This window comes from Chiloscyllium plagiosum, unplaced genomic scaffold (genome assembly GCF_037043375.1).
Source record: "Chiloscyllium plagiosum isolate Xiang-an unplaced genomic scaffold, Cpla_swu_hap1 HiC_scaffold_39, whole genome shotgun sequence".
Classification (NCBI taxonomy): domain Eukaryota; kingdom Metazoa; phylum Chordata; class Chondrichthyes; order Orectolobiformes; family Hemiscylliidae; genus Chiloscyllium; species Chiloscyllium plagiosum.
The window spans coordinates 11,233,554-11,249,438 of NW_028270177.1; the positions used below are offsets into that span (position 1 = coordinate 11,233,554).

A 15,885-nucleotide genomic window follows, 5' to 3' on the forward strand; every position below is an offset into this window, starting at 1 on the left:
GAAATTGAAATTGGAATATGTCGATGTGCAAAACTCTTAACATGCCTCTTGAATTTTGATGCAGGGTGTTTCTTCTAAAATAAACTGTTAAGTATTTCCTGCTCTGCCTCCTGCTTTCCTTCTCAAATAAATTATCTTTCTGGGTATAAAGATTTGAATCTGGTAAAGGGCATTTTGGTAACAAAGCAGGCTGTGACTTGAATTTTCGTAACCATCTTATACTGGAAACTTTTATTGCAGCGCTACAGTCGAGGATGGAACTGCAGTTGCACGAGTGTATTGTAAAGATAAACAGGTTGCAGACCTGCTGGCCCTTGGTCCCATAGATTGGGAAAGACTGCAACATCATATTGGCCCACAGGGGGAGGTGTATTTTCAGTGCCAGGGTCGCACTGGATATGAACTGGTGAGTGAAAGCCTTTTTTCCCCCCCCTTCTAATACTGAATCCTTAATGTGGGACAAGCTTTCCAAGTTTAGTTTTAGAGCAATGTTTGGTTTCTTCAAATTCAGAATTTATGTCCTTTTTCATTGTATATTTTCAAAAATTATACTTCATTACAGTAAACACTTTTATTGCTAAAACACCCTTTCTCAAATGGATTCCATGATGTAACATACCATGAAACAAATGCTGATGCTGTTTTGGATAATTCGGCAGCGTGGCCCAAAATAAGATGGATGATTTGCTAATGTTAGTATTTTATGGGAGAGATACCTATCAAGATAAAGGAATTTCCTGTTTTACTTCCAAAACTCTATTCCATAGCAGGCCTCGTAATTAGTGTTGCCACTTTTAGTCCATTTCTCAATGCAAGGAAAACCAGAACAGTTGTAAAATCCTCAGCAAGCTTAATGCATTCGTCACCACCTAAATACAGAGCATCTCTAGCTTTCTGAAAATATCTAAGGCAGTAAGAACTGTTCACTTGTCTACAGTCCTTTTGTTACAAAAAATGTAGCATTTCTTTCCAGTTTCTGGTTACATTTTGAAATACTTCTCTAAAAGAATACCTCTTTCAGTATTCCAGTATGTGTTCTGGTTAAAATGGATTTTTCACAGTCCTGGTGTTTCACCTAATGTTGTTCCAATTTATTGCAAAGTAGACAGTTTCTAATAATGTGCCGTTAATAGGCCTTTTATTCGCCTCAAAAATATTCATTTCTTGTTCCGGGCATCAGTGTGGTGGCTAGAGTTTTAGTTGAGAAGGTTTTTTATCGTTAAAGCTGGCACATATATTTTAAAATAATGTGCATTTATTTGCCAAAAGGTGAAGAATTGACCTTGGCTGATACATGCATTGCTGTGGAGTAATCATGTCCACCTTGTACAATTTTCTTACCAGAAACCATCAAGTATTTATTTTGGGAATAAATAGTGCCTAGAAAACTTGTCATCTTGTTCTTCAAAATGTCCCATTATTTTAAGTTTAAAATTTTAATGGATGCTATTATTAGTTCTTAGAATATAATTAATTTTTGTATTTCTTGGCCTAATCTGAATGTAGACTTCAGCGTAGTCATTTCATCAACTTTATAATTTTTGAGAACTTTAAACTAGAGCACAGTATGTTACAGATCTATGTTACAGATTAAAGAAATATATAATTTTAAACCATTTATAACTCAAATGCAAAATTGAAATTTAAAGTGCAAAATACTGCAGATGACAGATTTTAAATCAAAACAGTCGGAGAAATTCAGCCAGTCTGGCAGCATCTGAGAAGAAAAAGTATTAATATAGAGTACCATTATTTCTTTCAGGATTAAGTTCTTGCTGTGTTTCACTATTACTTGATTTTATTTGGGTTAAAATTGCATGCTCTCTTGCCAAAGCTGCAATCATGAATAGTTGATTTTCTGTCAAATATTGGTCTTCTGTGATCGATGGTTCAACTTTGTGATTTTTTTTGTTTTAATCAACCCATAGTTTTATTTCTGTCCATCTTTTTAGTTATTCTTCACATTGCTGACTTGTTCCTCTTGGCATCCAACCTCTCCATCTTTTTTTTTTCTTCACTAATGGTTCCACTTTACAATAACAGCATAAAACCTCAAGGGTAGCAATCTGCACCGATCACCCAATGCTCAGGTTAAGTGATTGTGTATTAATCATCTTCATGAACTTGAGTACAGCTATGACATTTTCCTCGTTATTTTCTCCAGTGAGGAAGATTTTCTTTATTTCTTACAGCCCTGATCGTTTGTTCACCTTTCCTGCCTTCGATTCTATCTTTTGTCCTTATTCCACTTCATAAACACGTGTGGCCTTTCTCCTGGTATTTCAAATGAAACGTATCATTTTCTTTCCTTCACTAAAACTGCTTCAAAGAAAGTATCTTTCTGCTTTTATGCCTGGTGTAGCTTTTCAGTGACCCTTAAATTTGTTGACTTACCAAAAGAGACTGCAATTCAAAAGCTAATTGGTTTGGTTTTAAAGCACTTTGTTCTGAAGATTTTAAAAGGTGTAGAAATACTATTATTTTTTTTAAGATTTCCAGTATCTGAGTTGTCTTCTCTAACAACTCTTTGCTACTTCAAAACTTGATAAAAGAAAATGTTGTCTGATCAACTCTTTTCTCCAATTTTCACGAATCCTCTGTGACAGACTTCCTTCTTTCTTCCTCTTATCCCATCCATCCTCTATCAATATTAGTTATGTCGATACTTTTAAACTTGCTATTTCCACATTATGGCTTTGCCTTTTTCTTTTAGTAAAATGTGAATCGAGCAAGCCAGTCAGCTCAACAAGCCTCTTTCACCGTTTAATCCGATCATGGCTGATCAATTGAATGTCTTTTATTTACATTATTCCCATAATCTTTTATGCCATTGATAATCAGAAATCTATTAATCCCTAAGCATTCTGAAAGATTGAGTAGCATCCACTGCTCACTGGGATACGGAATTCCAAAGATTCTCAAATATTGTAAAAATTTCTACTCCTCTCAGTCCTAAATGGCACTCCCTACATGTTTAAATTTTGTTCCCTGGTTCTGGACTCCTGGACCAAGGGATAGGTCTGCCTATCTGTTTGTGTTTTCTAGATTTCAATTAGATCATCTATTTCTCTTTGAAATTCTAGGAAATACAGACCCACTTGGCCCAAACTGTCTTCAAAAGGCACTCCTCCTACCATCCTGGAATCAAGTCCATTTTTCCTGTTCCTTGTCTTTAATTTTGCTAATGAATCTCTCGTGTTCCTTATCAAAAACTTTCCAAAAATCAGAATGCTACATCCATTGAATTTGCTTTATCGGTTTTGTTAGTAACATCTTACTGTTAGTAACAATTTAGTCTTGGCCTTGGTGCTCATCCTGTACAATGAGTTTCAAAACTCCTTTTTTTTTAATTTTCCAACAACAAATAAGTCTCTTGCTCTTTTTGGTAATAAGTGATGTGTTCAAGAGGTTTTTTGTGAATCAGTGGCTTGAAGTGTGATTAGTCAATAATTATTAAAATTTCAATTTTAGCTGTCGCTTTATCAGCATTAAAGTCATTTGTCCATGAAAGGCATGAACTAATATAAAAATATTTTTGGAAAGTAAAGAATTGCTTGTCATCAGCTATGATATGTTCTAGTTCATGAAGGTTTATTTGTTACTTTTTTCTCTAAATTGTAGCATGAAGAGAATACTGAAGATATCCTAATGCAGTACTTTGGAGTTGTATGTACTAGCGCCATTGTCTGCAGGCCCATTCAGCTTGCTTTCAGATTTGAATCGAGAAGCAAATCCAAAATAGGACAGAATGGTAAGTTTCCCTGATCTAATTCATCTATATGTTTGTTGGATACAAAATTGAGGAGATAAAAATACTTGGTGAAACATCTGTTGGTTTGATAAAAGAAACTCATTATGTATCTCAAATACTTGCAGTATTGCTGATGAGTTTTGAGAAGATTTGTAGCTCAGGTTGAGGTTCTGGATGTAGGTTACTCACAGAGCTGGAAGGTTCATTTTCAGACATTTTGTCACCATGTTACCTAGTATGGTGATGAAATGTCTGAAAATGAACCTACCAGCTCAGCAAGCAAACCTACATCCAGCATTGCTGATTTTGCATTTTAATTGTTTTCAGTTTACTTGTCCTATTTGGCTGAGTCTAACCCTTCTAATAATTTTGTAAAACTGAAGTTAAAAATGTTAGTTTATTTTCTTCTGACTCTGCCGAAGGAGTCTTCCTGTGAAGCTGTTAGCTAACAATGCAAAGATATCTTATGTTAAAATGTATTGTGCGATCAAGTTGCAAAAATGCACCAAGTATTCCCCTTGTTCAAAAATGAGAAATTTAGAGCTTTCCTTTAAATTCACGTCAGTTGATACAATGGGCTATAACTGCCTTAAATGAGCAGAATCATCAGTTGAATATGACTTGCCTGATCATTTTGAGGTGTTAATACAGCTTGCTGACCAACTCAGATTCACACTGACTCCTGATAAAACATGCTTGGGACATTTAACGAGGGTCCATGTGAATTATTGCACAGCATGCCCTGTGTTTTATTTCACAAACCCATCCAGAACTCCATGTAAATGATTTCATTTAGTTTTTTGTAAATGGATGTAAAGCCCAGAGTTATCAGTCTGTTGCAATTTGTCAATGAATTATATAACAAAAGTTACATTGCAAAGCTTGGACCTCTTCATCCTAGAATTGGTAATATGTTGAGCATTTCAATCTTGATTATGCAGTGCACTACTTCAGATTTACTGTTGCTTTCCTTTTTCGTTCATGGATATAAGTGAGCTGTAGAAGTTCATTTGCTGGGCAGGTGTTATCTTTCAGCTTCAGAAGAGTCTGTGGCTGTACCAGCTAGGGGATGTCTCAACTTCTGTGTTCAATCCACAAGAAGTTTTTTTTTAAAACCTGATATGTTGCTGTCAAATTCATTTGACTGTGGCAAGGGAGTAGAGAAAAATAAGATTTGTATTTGATGTTTATACGGACTTCTTCAGCAACGCCTTCGATTAGGTTCCTCATGATAGACGAGTTAGTAAGGTGAGATCACAAGGACCTGGGTGAATGAGCCAATTGGATACAAAATTGACTTGATAGGGGAGAGAAATTGGTGGTAGGTTGCTTTTTGGACTGACTGCCTTTGACCAGCGGTGTATCATGGATTAGTGCTGCCTGATCAATTGCTTTCTGTCATTTAATATAAATGATTTTGGATGTGAATATAGGAGGCATGGTTAGTAAGTTTGCAGGTGATACCAATATAGGTGGTGTAGTGGACAGTGAAGGAGATTATCTCTGAGTACAATGGGACCTTGATCAGGTGGGCCAAGGAGTGGCAGTTGGAGATTAATTTAGAAAATTTTGAGATGTTGCATTTTGGTACGGCAAACAAGGGCAGGACTTGAACAGTTAATTGGTAGGGTTGTGAGGTGTGTTGCCGAACAAAGGGATGCAGGTGCATAGTTCCTTAAGTCGAGTCACAGGTAGACAGGGTGGTGAGGAACGCATTTGGTGCATTGCCTTCATTGGTCAGAACATTTGAGTATAGGTGTTGGGATATCATGTTGCATTCTATAGGAAGGATGTTGTTAAACTTGAGAGGATGGAGAAAAGCTTTACAAGGATATTGTTGGGACTGGAGAGGTTGTGCCGTCTGGACATTTTCCCTGGAGTGTGGGAGGCTGAGGGGTAACCTTGGAGGTTTATAAAATCATGGGGGCGCGTGGATAGGATCAATAGCCAAGGTCTTTTTCTTTGTGGGTTGGGGGGTGGTGGGCATGGGTTTCAGGTGAGAGGGGAAAGATTTTAAAAGGGACCTAAGGGACAACATTTTCCCTGCACTAGGTAGGTGCATGTATGGAATGAGCTGTCATTGGAAGTGGTGGAGGTGAGTACAATTAGAAAATTTAAAAGGGATCCGGATGGATATATGAATAGGAAATGTTTGGAGGGATATAGCCCAAATACTTGCAAATGGAACATGGTCAGATTGGGATATCCGGTTGGGGGCGGGCGGATCTGTTCCCGTGCTGTATGAATGTATGACTGTACATTCCTTTATTGATGCCCTCTGAGCCCTGTTACAACATACTTGTTTGTGGACACAGCTTGGCTATTGATGCTATCTTTATTGAAATGGCCAGCTAATATTTAAATTAAGCATGAAGCTCGGCTATTTAAGAGCAGCGTTAGCTGTGTTTTTTTTTACTTGAAAAAGAAAGATGTCATTTTGAAGTTTTTAAAAAATCTACCCTTCTGTGGCATGTAAAATCAATTTGGCTTATTATATTGCATCATGCTTTAGGGGAACAACTATGTTTATTTTGGGGGAGATGGCAGTGTTGTGATATCACGCAATGAGTATTCCAGAACTACAGGCTAATGTTTTGGGGACATGGATTCAAATTTCAGATTTTTTTCAATTTTTGTAAAAAGCTAGCCTAATGGCAACTGTATCATTGTTTAAAAAAAAATCTCATTCACCCATTGCCTTTAGGAAAGTAAATTGGCATTCCCATGTGATTCCAGTCCCACAGCATTGTGGTTGATTCTTAAATGCCCTTTGGGTAATTAGGGATGGACAATACTGTAAATGCTGACCCAGCCTGTGCTCATGTTCTGTGAACAAATCTCTTCATAGCTTTTTCTTTGCATATATCAGTTCCCAATCCTATAACATTCTGAAATTGTGTCTTCTTCCAACTCTGACCTCATCTACTTTTTCTCTCCACTATTCTTGAATGTGCCTTGCTTTTATTCCTTCATAAGATGTGAGTATTGCTGGCGAGGCCAACGCTTGTCTCCTGTCCCTTGAACTAAGGGGCTTCCTAAAGCATTTCAGAGGGGCAGTTTGGAGTCAATAGCAATGCAGTGGGTCCGGAATCGCACGTAGGTTAGACCAAGAAACCCTAAAGGGAATTGGGAAACAAGACATGTTTTTACTACAACTTGGTGGCCATTAGGCTAGCTTTTTATTTAAGATTTAATTACTTGAGGCAGTTTTCCTTCTCTAAAGAGACATTAGTGAATCAGATGGAGGATTAGAAAAATTGATCATTTCATGATCACTGTTTCAACTTCCAGCTGCCATGGTAGGTTTGAGCCCATCATGCCCGCAGACCATTAGCCTGGGTCTCATTACTGGTCTCCTACATAACCATTACGCCATCTTCTTTCCCCAGTGGTCAGTGTCTGAAGTGCTGAAATCCCTCCCTTAAATCTCTTCATATCTGCACCCCACTTGTTGAGCTTGCTTTTTAAAATCTACCTCTTTGAGCTTATCATCCAGTCTCCTTTGGAACTTGCTGTCAAGTTTTGTGAGATCATGGCATGTGATTAGCTTAGGGATGTGTTACTGTACTAAAGGATCTTGATGAATTGAAATTGGTTTTGTAGATTATATTAAATTAGGTGGATTATGCTACCTATGAGTCAAGGTTAACACTTTGGTTCAGGAAGCAGCTTTTGTTGCCATGATAAGAAAGCAAATTTATTCCTGCTGACTAAGTTGTATGAATGGAAATCATATTTTTAGGAATAAATCCATGTCCACTGACCCAAGAGATAACAATGCAATAGAATTACCAGTTGACATGTTAGTATTTGATGTAATATTGTATAGGTTGTGCTGTTCAGATTTAGATTTTGGATATGTTGTAGGAGAATATCACCCAATTAGGTGACTAGGTATTTGTATATCTGGGAAAACTGAGAAAATGGTATTCCATTACTAATCTTGTGCACCATCTTAGCAAGTCAGACGGTCCGGAGCAGGTTTCTTTTGATCGACTTATAGAAAGTTTGGCTTGAAAGTCCTCCTTCCGTTCTCTCTTTATGCTCGTGCTAGAATCTCTGCAGGATTGATCTACTCTTAATTTATTTTTGCTAATTTCCTCACATTTCAATGCAACATTCTTGTATTTTCTAATTTTTCTTTTAAATGACATTGATTTCAACGATGTCTCAAACTGATCTTTTCTTTTATCATATCTAGGTACTTAATGTTCATAGAATAACTCATGAATTTCAGTCACTTTGTAAGCACATGCAATATCTATTTTGTGCATGACCAGCTATAACAAATATTTAAATAACTAATCATCTAAGTGTTGTTTTGAGGTCGTAAACCTGGCTCAGATGTTAGGGGATCTCCCTGTTCTTTTTCAGATAGCATTACAGGAATGCTGATGTCTGTTTGAGCATTGCTTTAATGAGCCATGCATAGGATAAATGCTGCACTCCCTTAAGCCTGCACTCAAGATCCAACTTAAGATTATACATTCAAATCTTGGAAAGGATCTTGATCTTACAATCTCAGAAACAAGTGTGCTGCAACTGAGCCAAGTTGATATATTGATTTTAATCACTTTCTGTTGGTTCTTGGTCTGGAGAAATAAAACTTTTCTCAAAATCTCCACTTTTTTTTCCCTTATAGGACTTATTTTGGATTTTAGCCCCTTGTTGCTGAACTATTAAGTATAATATTGTGACAAGAGAAATAAGTTCAATCAATTTCTGTTTGATCTTCCACATAGTGATCTTTGTTCAGTTAGTTGACTCTCTAAATTTAATTAATATTGTGCTCACCCTCATGTCATTCTAGTAAATTTATGTATTCCATGGGTACAATATATTTTACATGATAGAATTATTAAATGCTTTATCTGTAATGTAATATTATTTCCTTTCAATTGTATCTCAAAACCCCAAATTTTATTTTCTAAAGATGCAGTACTTCTACCTGCTGTTCCATTATTTTCAGAACTTGTATCTGGTTTTCTCTGCTTTCTTCTCTGTTGATAATCTGCCAATTAAATATATATATTTACACCTTCTCCCTTTCTAAAACATAGTTCAGATTAAACAAATCTGAAGTGCATTTTCCACCTCTCTACCCAGCCTCTTGACTTGTCACTGCACTTGTAATCTCTCCTGTACTCTTCCTGTCAGTTCAATGTGTCAAATCAGTTGTAGATTGGGAGAACAGGGTTCAAGTGGAGATTCCAGGGACTGAAATGGAAAACAAAAAGTCCAACTATCTGTTCATTCTCCTTCACTCTTCCCTTTGCGTCTTAATCATTGTAGTAAATCTCTACTTGAACATTTATATGCAGCGCATGCACAGCATTTCTGTTAGTTATATTCATGCAGATTCATGTGTGTGTTGTCTGATTTTATGGAAGGAGAATAAAATACTTCAGAAGGATTTTTATCTGCTTAAATGAACGCACTCTGTTCTGGTGGTCTTCTGCATGACCAGATTATAAACCATCCCTCTTCTGAATACCAGCTTTTTTTGAAAAGTGAATGAAATGAGAATAGACTTACCCATTGTAGATTCTTTCTTCCTTCTCGTCCTGAAGCAATTGACTTTGTTTTCTATCTGAAGACATTTGAGAGCCCTTTGCATGTAGCCATTCTTATAATGAATGATGGCAGGCAGTTCACTAAATTCTATCCACAAATTATGTATGGGTGCATTTTTCAAAAGAGCCCCCAGAGTATTGACATAGAGAGGCAGTGTTGCCATACTTTATTACCTACAGTGTGATTGGTGGCATGGCTACTGCTAATGAGCAGATCAGCACGATAGACTGACAGTCAAAGCCAGAAGGTGTTACCCTACTTCAATTGTGCCATTCTGGGTGTTAACTTTCATTGCTGGGGAGGAGCTGAGTGAAACTTGATACAATCTTTGTCATTTTGCAACTTGGGTCTGCCATAATGATCAGTTAAGACATCCGTATGGTTATTTCTCTGTAATAGCTTCTGATTAGTATTCAAGAACTAGGGTTTTTTCCTCTTGCTTTTCTTTTGCGCTTATTGGTGTCTTTTCTATAACCAAAAACCAGCACAGCAGGGAGAGGATAGAATTTACAACTTCAACTTCCTTCAAGCTGTTCAGCATAATTGTAATAAGAACAGGATGTATATGACCTCATGCCCAGGCAGTATCCATATAAGTAAAATCTTACTATAATGAGGTGTGGACATCTGTTTTGCATTGGCTTTTCATATGTTGGTGCTGCTTCAAAATTAGTTATATCTATATTGTGGTTACACTGAGTTGTTTCATCCCCTTTGATGTCAGTTTACCACATACATGTGATATTGCAAATTTTTAGTTCCTGGCGTTCAACATTCTATATTAAATGTTTTGGGAGTCCAAAACATTGCAAATCCAATTTGTTAACATAGTCTTAATGCAGTGTTTGTATCTGCGGCAAGTATAATAGAACATTCCTTGCTGACATAAAAGAGAGAGTATGAAGCACTTTCCATTCGAGCATTATAACTTGTTTATGTAGATTGAGAACAAAGCTAAACATGTAGATTGGATCCAATGGATGGACCTCTTTGAAGAGGTCATCTCAAATGCTTGTTGGGCATAGTCAGTTGGCACAGCCTGTGTACTTGATGCCATTAGCCTTGATCAACTTCGGTTATGTCATAATGAGTTGGACAGTAAGAAGGGAGAGGAACTGTTTAAAAAAGGTGTGTATGCATTATATGGCATTGGTTGGATATGTTGGTTTTGAGTTAGCACGCTTCATAATGTTGTGCTGTTTTAGAATGGGCTGGTGTGAATAAATGATTTCTCTCACCAAACTGGTGCAGCCATTCGTGGGATGAAGTGGAGTGATTTATGTTCTCCATGTTTTACCAGCAAAATAGTGACCACTTCCAAAGTTTTGTGGCTGACAGTCATGCCAACACATTATCAACTTCAGAAAGGTCTCCGTTTATTTTATGTTTGCATTCCCAATGAAACGTTTTCTTGGATGTACCTTGACTCTATACTGAACCTTGCCCCTGTAGCACCTTATTAAAAAAATGCTCTCAAATTGGGTGAGTTCTGCTCCTTTGTAACACAAAAACCTTGCTACTGAGTGTTCTGATGCCAATATTCCCTTAATCTCTGCAGTGGTAGTTCATAGAGATTGAATGTGATCCCTATGGATGGCACTCAAACACAATCAAATAATTTAGATCTGGGTCTCACCTTTTTAGCAAAAAGAAATTGTACTCTTTCCCCTATTTTAAAAATACTCCGTCTTTCTTTTGTTCATTCTACCTACCTCATGCTTGCAGCTTTCGTTTATGCCTGGTTAATTTTACAAAAAAGTTCTTGAACCCTGTTTTCATTCTTTACTACTTACTCTTTAAATACATTCCATCCTCCAATCACTCGAGATATATGCTCTTAATTGCTTCTCTAAAGCATTGGTAAAAGGAACTTGGTAATATTGTAGTATTTTTCAATTTTGCATTGCCATATTTGTTCAAAAAACGAAAGTCCGTTTGAATGAGATATTGATTATTAGTCTGATTTTAGAAGCATACCACCTCTGAAAAATCTGAGACAGTCTGATTTAATGAGTGGAAATTTCTCGAGCAGTGGTACATTCAGTTCCATTGGTGTAACAATGCAGCATTATAATCCAAAAGCATTGCCTTGTTGGTGTGCACTTTTAAAATGGCTCGGTTAAACCTGTTTTTATTTTAATTAGAATCCTTTAGTTATTAGTAATTTATTAAGTTTTTAGAATCACAGCTTAAGTTATTTACTTTGACTCTTTATTACTTGAAAGTGAAGCTTATCTGGTATTTAAGTTTTCTTTTGTTAAACTTTAGAACTCCTATGATGCAACTAACATATCCACTGTTGAGGGGCAGTTGCCCATTGTCAATGATCCTTTTAACTTGGCGATAATCCACTTTTATCCCCTTTTTATGAAGTTATTAATTGATGGAAGAGTTAGAGGGGAATAAAAAATCTAAAACTCTTTTCACTCTCCAGCTGTTTATTCATAACTTTTTACCTTTGCTAATTATTCAATATTTTTAAAAATAAGCATTGGTCTTTGCCTTTACTACTGCCTGTGATAAAGCATTTCATGTTCTGTAATATTAAACAGTGCATCCTTACTGTTTTGATTATAAATTAATATTCATTTATTACCACTTTCCAAAAAGATTATTTGAATTCATTATACCAAAACAAAAATCTTAAAAACCTCAACTTAAGCCTCATAATCTTCTCTTCTCCAATGCAATTTGCCCTATTATTTCAAATCTTTCCCCTAATATAGTTTCCTGTCCTTTTCCTATCCTTGTTTCTTGGAAGCTTTTTGGCTTTAATGGCTTTGCTTGAGTGGCCAGAACATCTCCGTATTAGTTTTACAACGTAAGTTAATCATTGCTTTAAGTTTCCTTGTCTGTCTTTTTCCTTAAAAGAGGAACTTCAGACAAGTATGTTTTAGAGCTTTTTTTTTTAAAGAAAGGGAAATTATACAGGAAAATAAAGTAATCGTTTTTAGTTGAGGACCTTGTTATGGGAAGGATGAGTGAGATGCCAGAGAGCAAAGACCCATCTGAAAGAGCAACCACCTAGTCAGATTTGCTGTTCTTTTTGCTGTCCTCTTGTTGAAGCTAGTGAAAATAACCCATGATTTAAGTAAGAGCATATTAAAAGAGGCACCAGGAAACAGACAATTAGTTTAAAAGATCATAATTTTAAAATGCCAACAGTAACTGAAGAAACCGTAAGAAACAAACAAGAGTAAATTAGTAGTTGGCGGCCAGCAACTACTATTCAAAGATGCATTAGTTATGAATTCTGTAAAGGTTGAAGGCGAAAGAGGTTCTTCTTTAAAATATAAATTGGTGGAATTAAGATGAGGAAATGGGTCTAATCAGACGTTTTGCTCAGTATTGATCACATGTCAAATGTAGCTTTTTTTAGTCTGATTGACTTACTCTGAATAAGTGCTTGTCTTTGAATCATGTTGAAATCGCTATAAAGTTGTGATTCAAATAACATCAGTTAGTGAGACAGAATTAAGTACTGTTTCGGGGTAGTCTTTACAATAAGTAGTTATCTTTGATTGTTTTGAATAGATGGGAATGTAGTCAGCAGCTGTGGTTTAAGTACATTTTCGCCCTCTCCAATAGGGAAGCAGCTTTCCAATGATTTCTGATCACTTTTTAATTGAAAATTGTTGGTTCCGTAGGAATTTGTCAAAAGTGCAGTTGACTTGACATTCAGACTGAGCGTTTTAATTTAGTGTTGTTGAGTTTTTAGTTTGATATGATGAAAATGCTGGTCATTTTCTGCATTATGTAGAAGATGGTTTTTCCATTGTAGTCAAGATTTGAAGTAGTTACAGAGCAAGATTCTCTACTGAATTATTGATTGTTAAAAGAATATAAATAGATTAAAGAATCAAAATCATTGAACAAGGGCAAGTGCTGTGAAACCGCAAATACATTTCATGTTCCATCCATATTTTGAGGATCATTTACAGTGTACAGAGCCACTGATTTGGAAGGTGATACATTGGAGCATCCAAATGGAGATTGGATTGATGTCTGTGATTTTTCAATTCCTGAGATCCTGATGGTGTTGGGTTGCTAAATGTCTTTGCTTATGGATTATTCCTACATCTATTTATCCATGTTTACAGAGCAACATTGTCACAGTCCTCGGAGGTTATTTTCCACATGTATGTGCTTTAATTTGTGGTGGAAAAGAATTCACATGAAGGGAAAATCTTCTGTTATGATTTCTTTCCCTTCATCTAAAGAAACAGCACCACAAAATACTACATTAGTGAAACGACAGCTGTAATCAGGTTCACCTGTTTTGCAAGTAATAATACTGTGCGAAACGTAACATTATATGGATTGGTGCTGTCATGTAGCAAAGGTTTTGCAAGAGTATATAGGACCTGTGGTAAATTTTGCATCATAGTATTCAATAAAAAGTTAATTATGTCTAAATTGTGACATTGTTATAGAGCAATACTGAATTCAACAAATTTACAGATAATCGAGAATTGATATTTGAAAAGTCCTGGCTTGTTTGGTGAATTTTTGAGCAACTGAGGTCAAAAATGTTAATGTTTTGCAAAAATGTTGCAGTATACGTTTATGCTATTGTATGATGTAGACCTGGTAGAGAGATCCAATGGTATAGGTTAAAGATGAGTTCAAATTTGATTTGGTTTAGTTTGAATGCTGTTTTCCATTACAGAAATATAGTAGATATGTTTGCTTCCGAAATATTTAAGTTTGAATAATTGTGGTTTCTTTGTATTTAGAATATTGCAACTTAAGATGTTACATGATTTATTTCACTGTTTTCTGAAATGTGGTTATCTTGAATGGAAATGATGAATGCACTCATTTGTGTTGCTCTGATATAATTTTGAGTACCATAAAATATGGTAACACTGTGGTAACCGGAAGTTAATGCAAATCCAAAATGGAGATGCAATGTGTTAATTTTACTCCACAAGGTAAGGTGTTCAAAAATATTACAAAACTAAATACTTAACCTACATATCACCCTTTTTGGATAGGCTGATTGCAGACACAAAAAAAAACTTAGGTTCAATCACAACAGAAAATACCTTTTTGTCTTATACTTTCAAAGAAATATAGAACTTATCATGGAGTGCAGGATGAGCTAGACATTGCAGGTAAAGTTTAAGTAAGTGTTGTTCTTCTGCAATGCCAATATCATACCAACACCAAGATTTTCTCTTTCCTAAAAAAGAAACCTTTCAACTGAGGACATTCTCATGTGGAGACCACCAATATATGACCAAGATGACACCCGCTTTGTCTTTGACTTGTTTGGACATAAAGGAAGTGGATTATCGAAAGCTTTGCCAGTTGGCAAATGATAGACTGATCCAATAGTATCGTTATTTAAGTGCATCAACTATGCAACTGTAGAACAAGAAATAATCCCTCAAGTGAATCAAGAGAATTGATGCTGATGTTTACAAAAGCATTGCAAGCTGTGAAAATAATTGTTGTACTACTGCCTATTGAGAAAAATACCTTTTTATCAAATTGATTTTAAACTGACTCGTTTAACTATATTCCACTGCAAAGCAATACTTTAAATTATGATTTATATTTTTAAAATAAACTTCATTATATTAAAATAATTAGGAGTAATTCAGCCTGTAAGATACTTGTTTTGGTATAATTATTTGACCTCTATTTGTATATAATTCTTTATTTTGAAAATAAATTTATTTTATTTCAAGATAATTGGTTGTGTGCTCTGTTCTTGTTGCAATAAATTACTCTTCACAATGGGTACATGAGATTTGTATGGAATAATTTTATAAATGTGCACCTCAACCTATCAAGGATAATCATTGTGATTGGTGGTGAAAGTTTTATCATGTCAGGAAGAGTCATCTTTGACCTAGTATTATTAAAATTGAGTTAATTGTAGCAAAATACTATTTTACTACTTTTTAGTTGTTTTTAATTTTCCCGACATCTTTTTTTGTTGTCGGTTCCCATTTTAGACTATCTAAAAGCCCCACCCCCACCCCAAAATGTTGATTGTCTCACCACTGTAGAAGGGTACCTTCTCAGGAAATGAAATTTGTCTGAGAGCTATTTGAGAATACTACAGTTTGGAGTTAAGTAAGTCATTAAATGCTGCCATCGAATTGTGTTGGATTAACTTACTATAACAAGCATAATTGTTCCAGACTTCCAGAATTATAATTTTGATTTGCGCTTTGTTTGAATTTGACCTGGATATGTCTGTACTTTTCAAATTTCAATCTTTGACTAATTAACATTTTTCCCCTCTCTTCAGTAGACAGAATCATAGCGATGTCCAGCACAGAAACAGACCCTTTGGTTCAACTCGTCTATGCCAACCAAATATCCTAAATCTTGTCCCATTTGTCAGCATTTAGTCCATATCCCTCTCTTAAACCCTTCCTGTTCCTATCCATTCAGGTGCCTTTTAAATTTTGTAATTGTACCAGCCTCCACCACCTTGTCTGGCAGCTCATTCCGTACACAGACCACCTCTGCATGAAAAAGTTGCCCCTTAGTACCCTTTTAAATCTTTCCCCTCTCATTTTATACCTATGCCTTCTAGCTTT

General features: G+C 35.8%; 1 protein-coding gene across 1 annotated transcript in view; it reads left to right on the plus strand.

Moving 5' to 3' along the window:
• Nucleotides 1-15,025, plus strand: part of ctc1 (CTS telomere maintenance complex component 1) — a 75,455-nt gene extending 60,430 nt beyond the window's left edge. The window contains exons 22-24 of the mRNA XM_087981479.1: nucleotides 241-406; nucleotides 3,622-3,751; nucleotides 14,520-15,025. Coding sequence (XP_087837605.1) covers nucleotides 241-406; nucleotides 3,622-3,751; nucleotides 14,520-14,665 — 442 coding nt within the window. The 3' untranslated portion in view covers nucleotides 14,666-15,025. The remainder of the gene's footprint in view (nucleotides 1-240; nucleotides 407-3,621; nucleotides 3,752-14,519) is intronic.
• The last annotated feature ends 860 nt before the right edge of the window (nucleotides 15,026-15,885 follow it).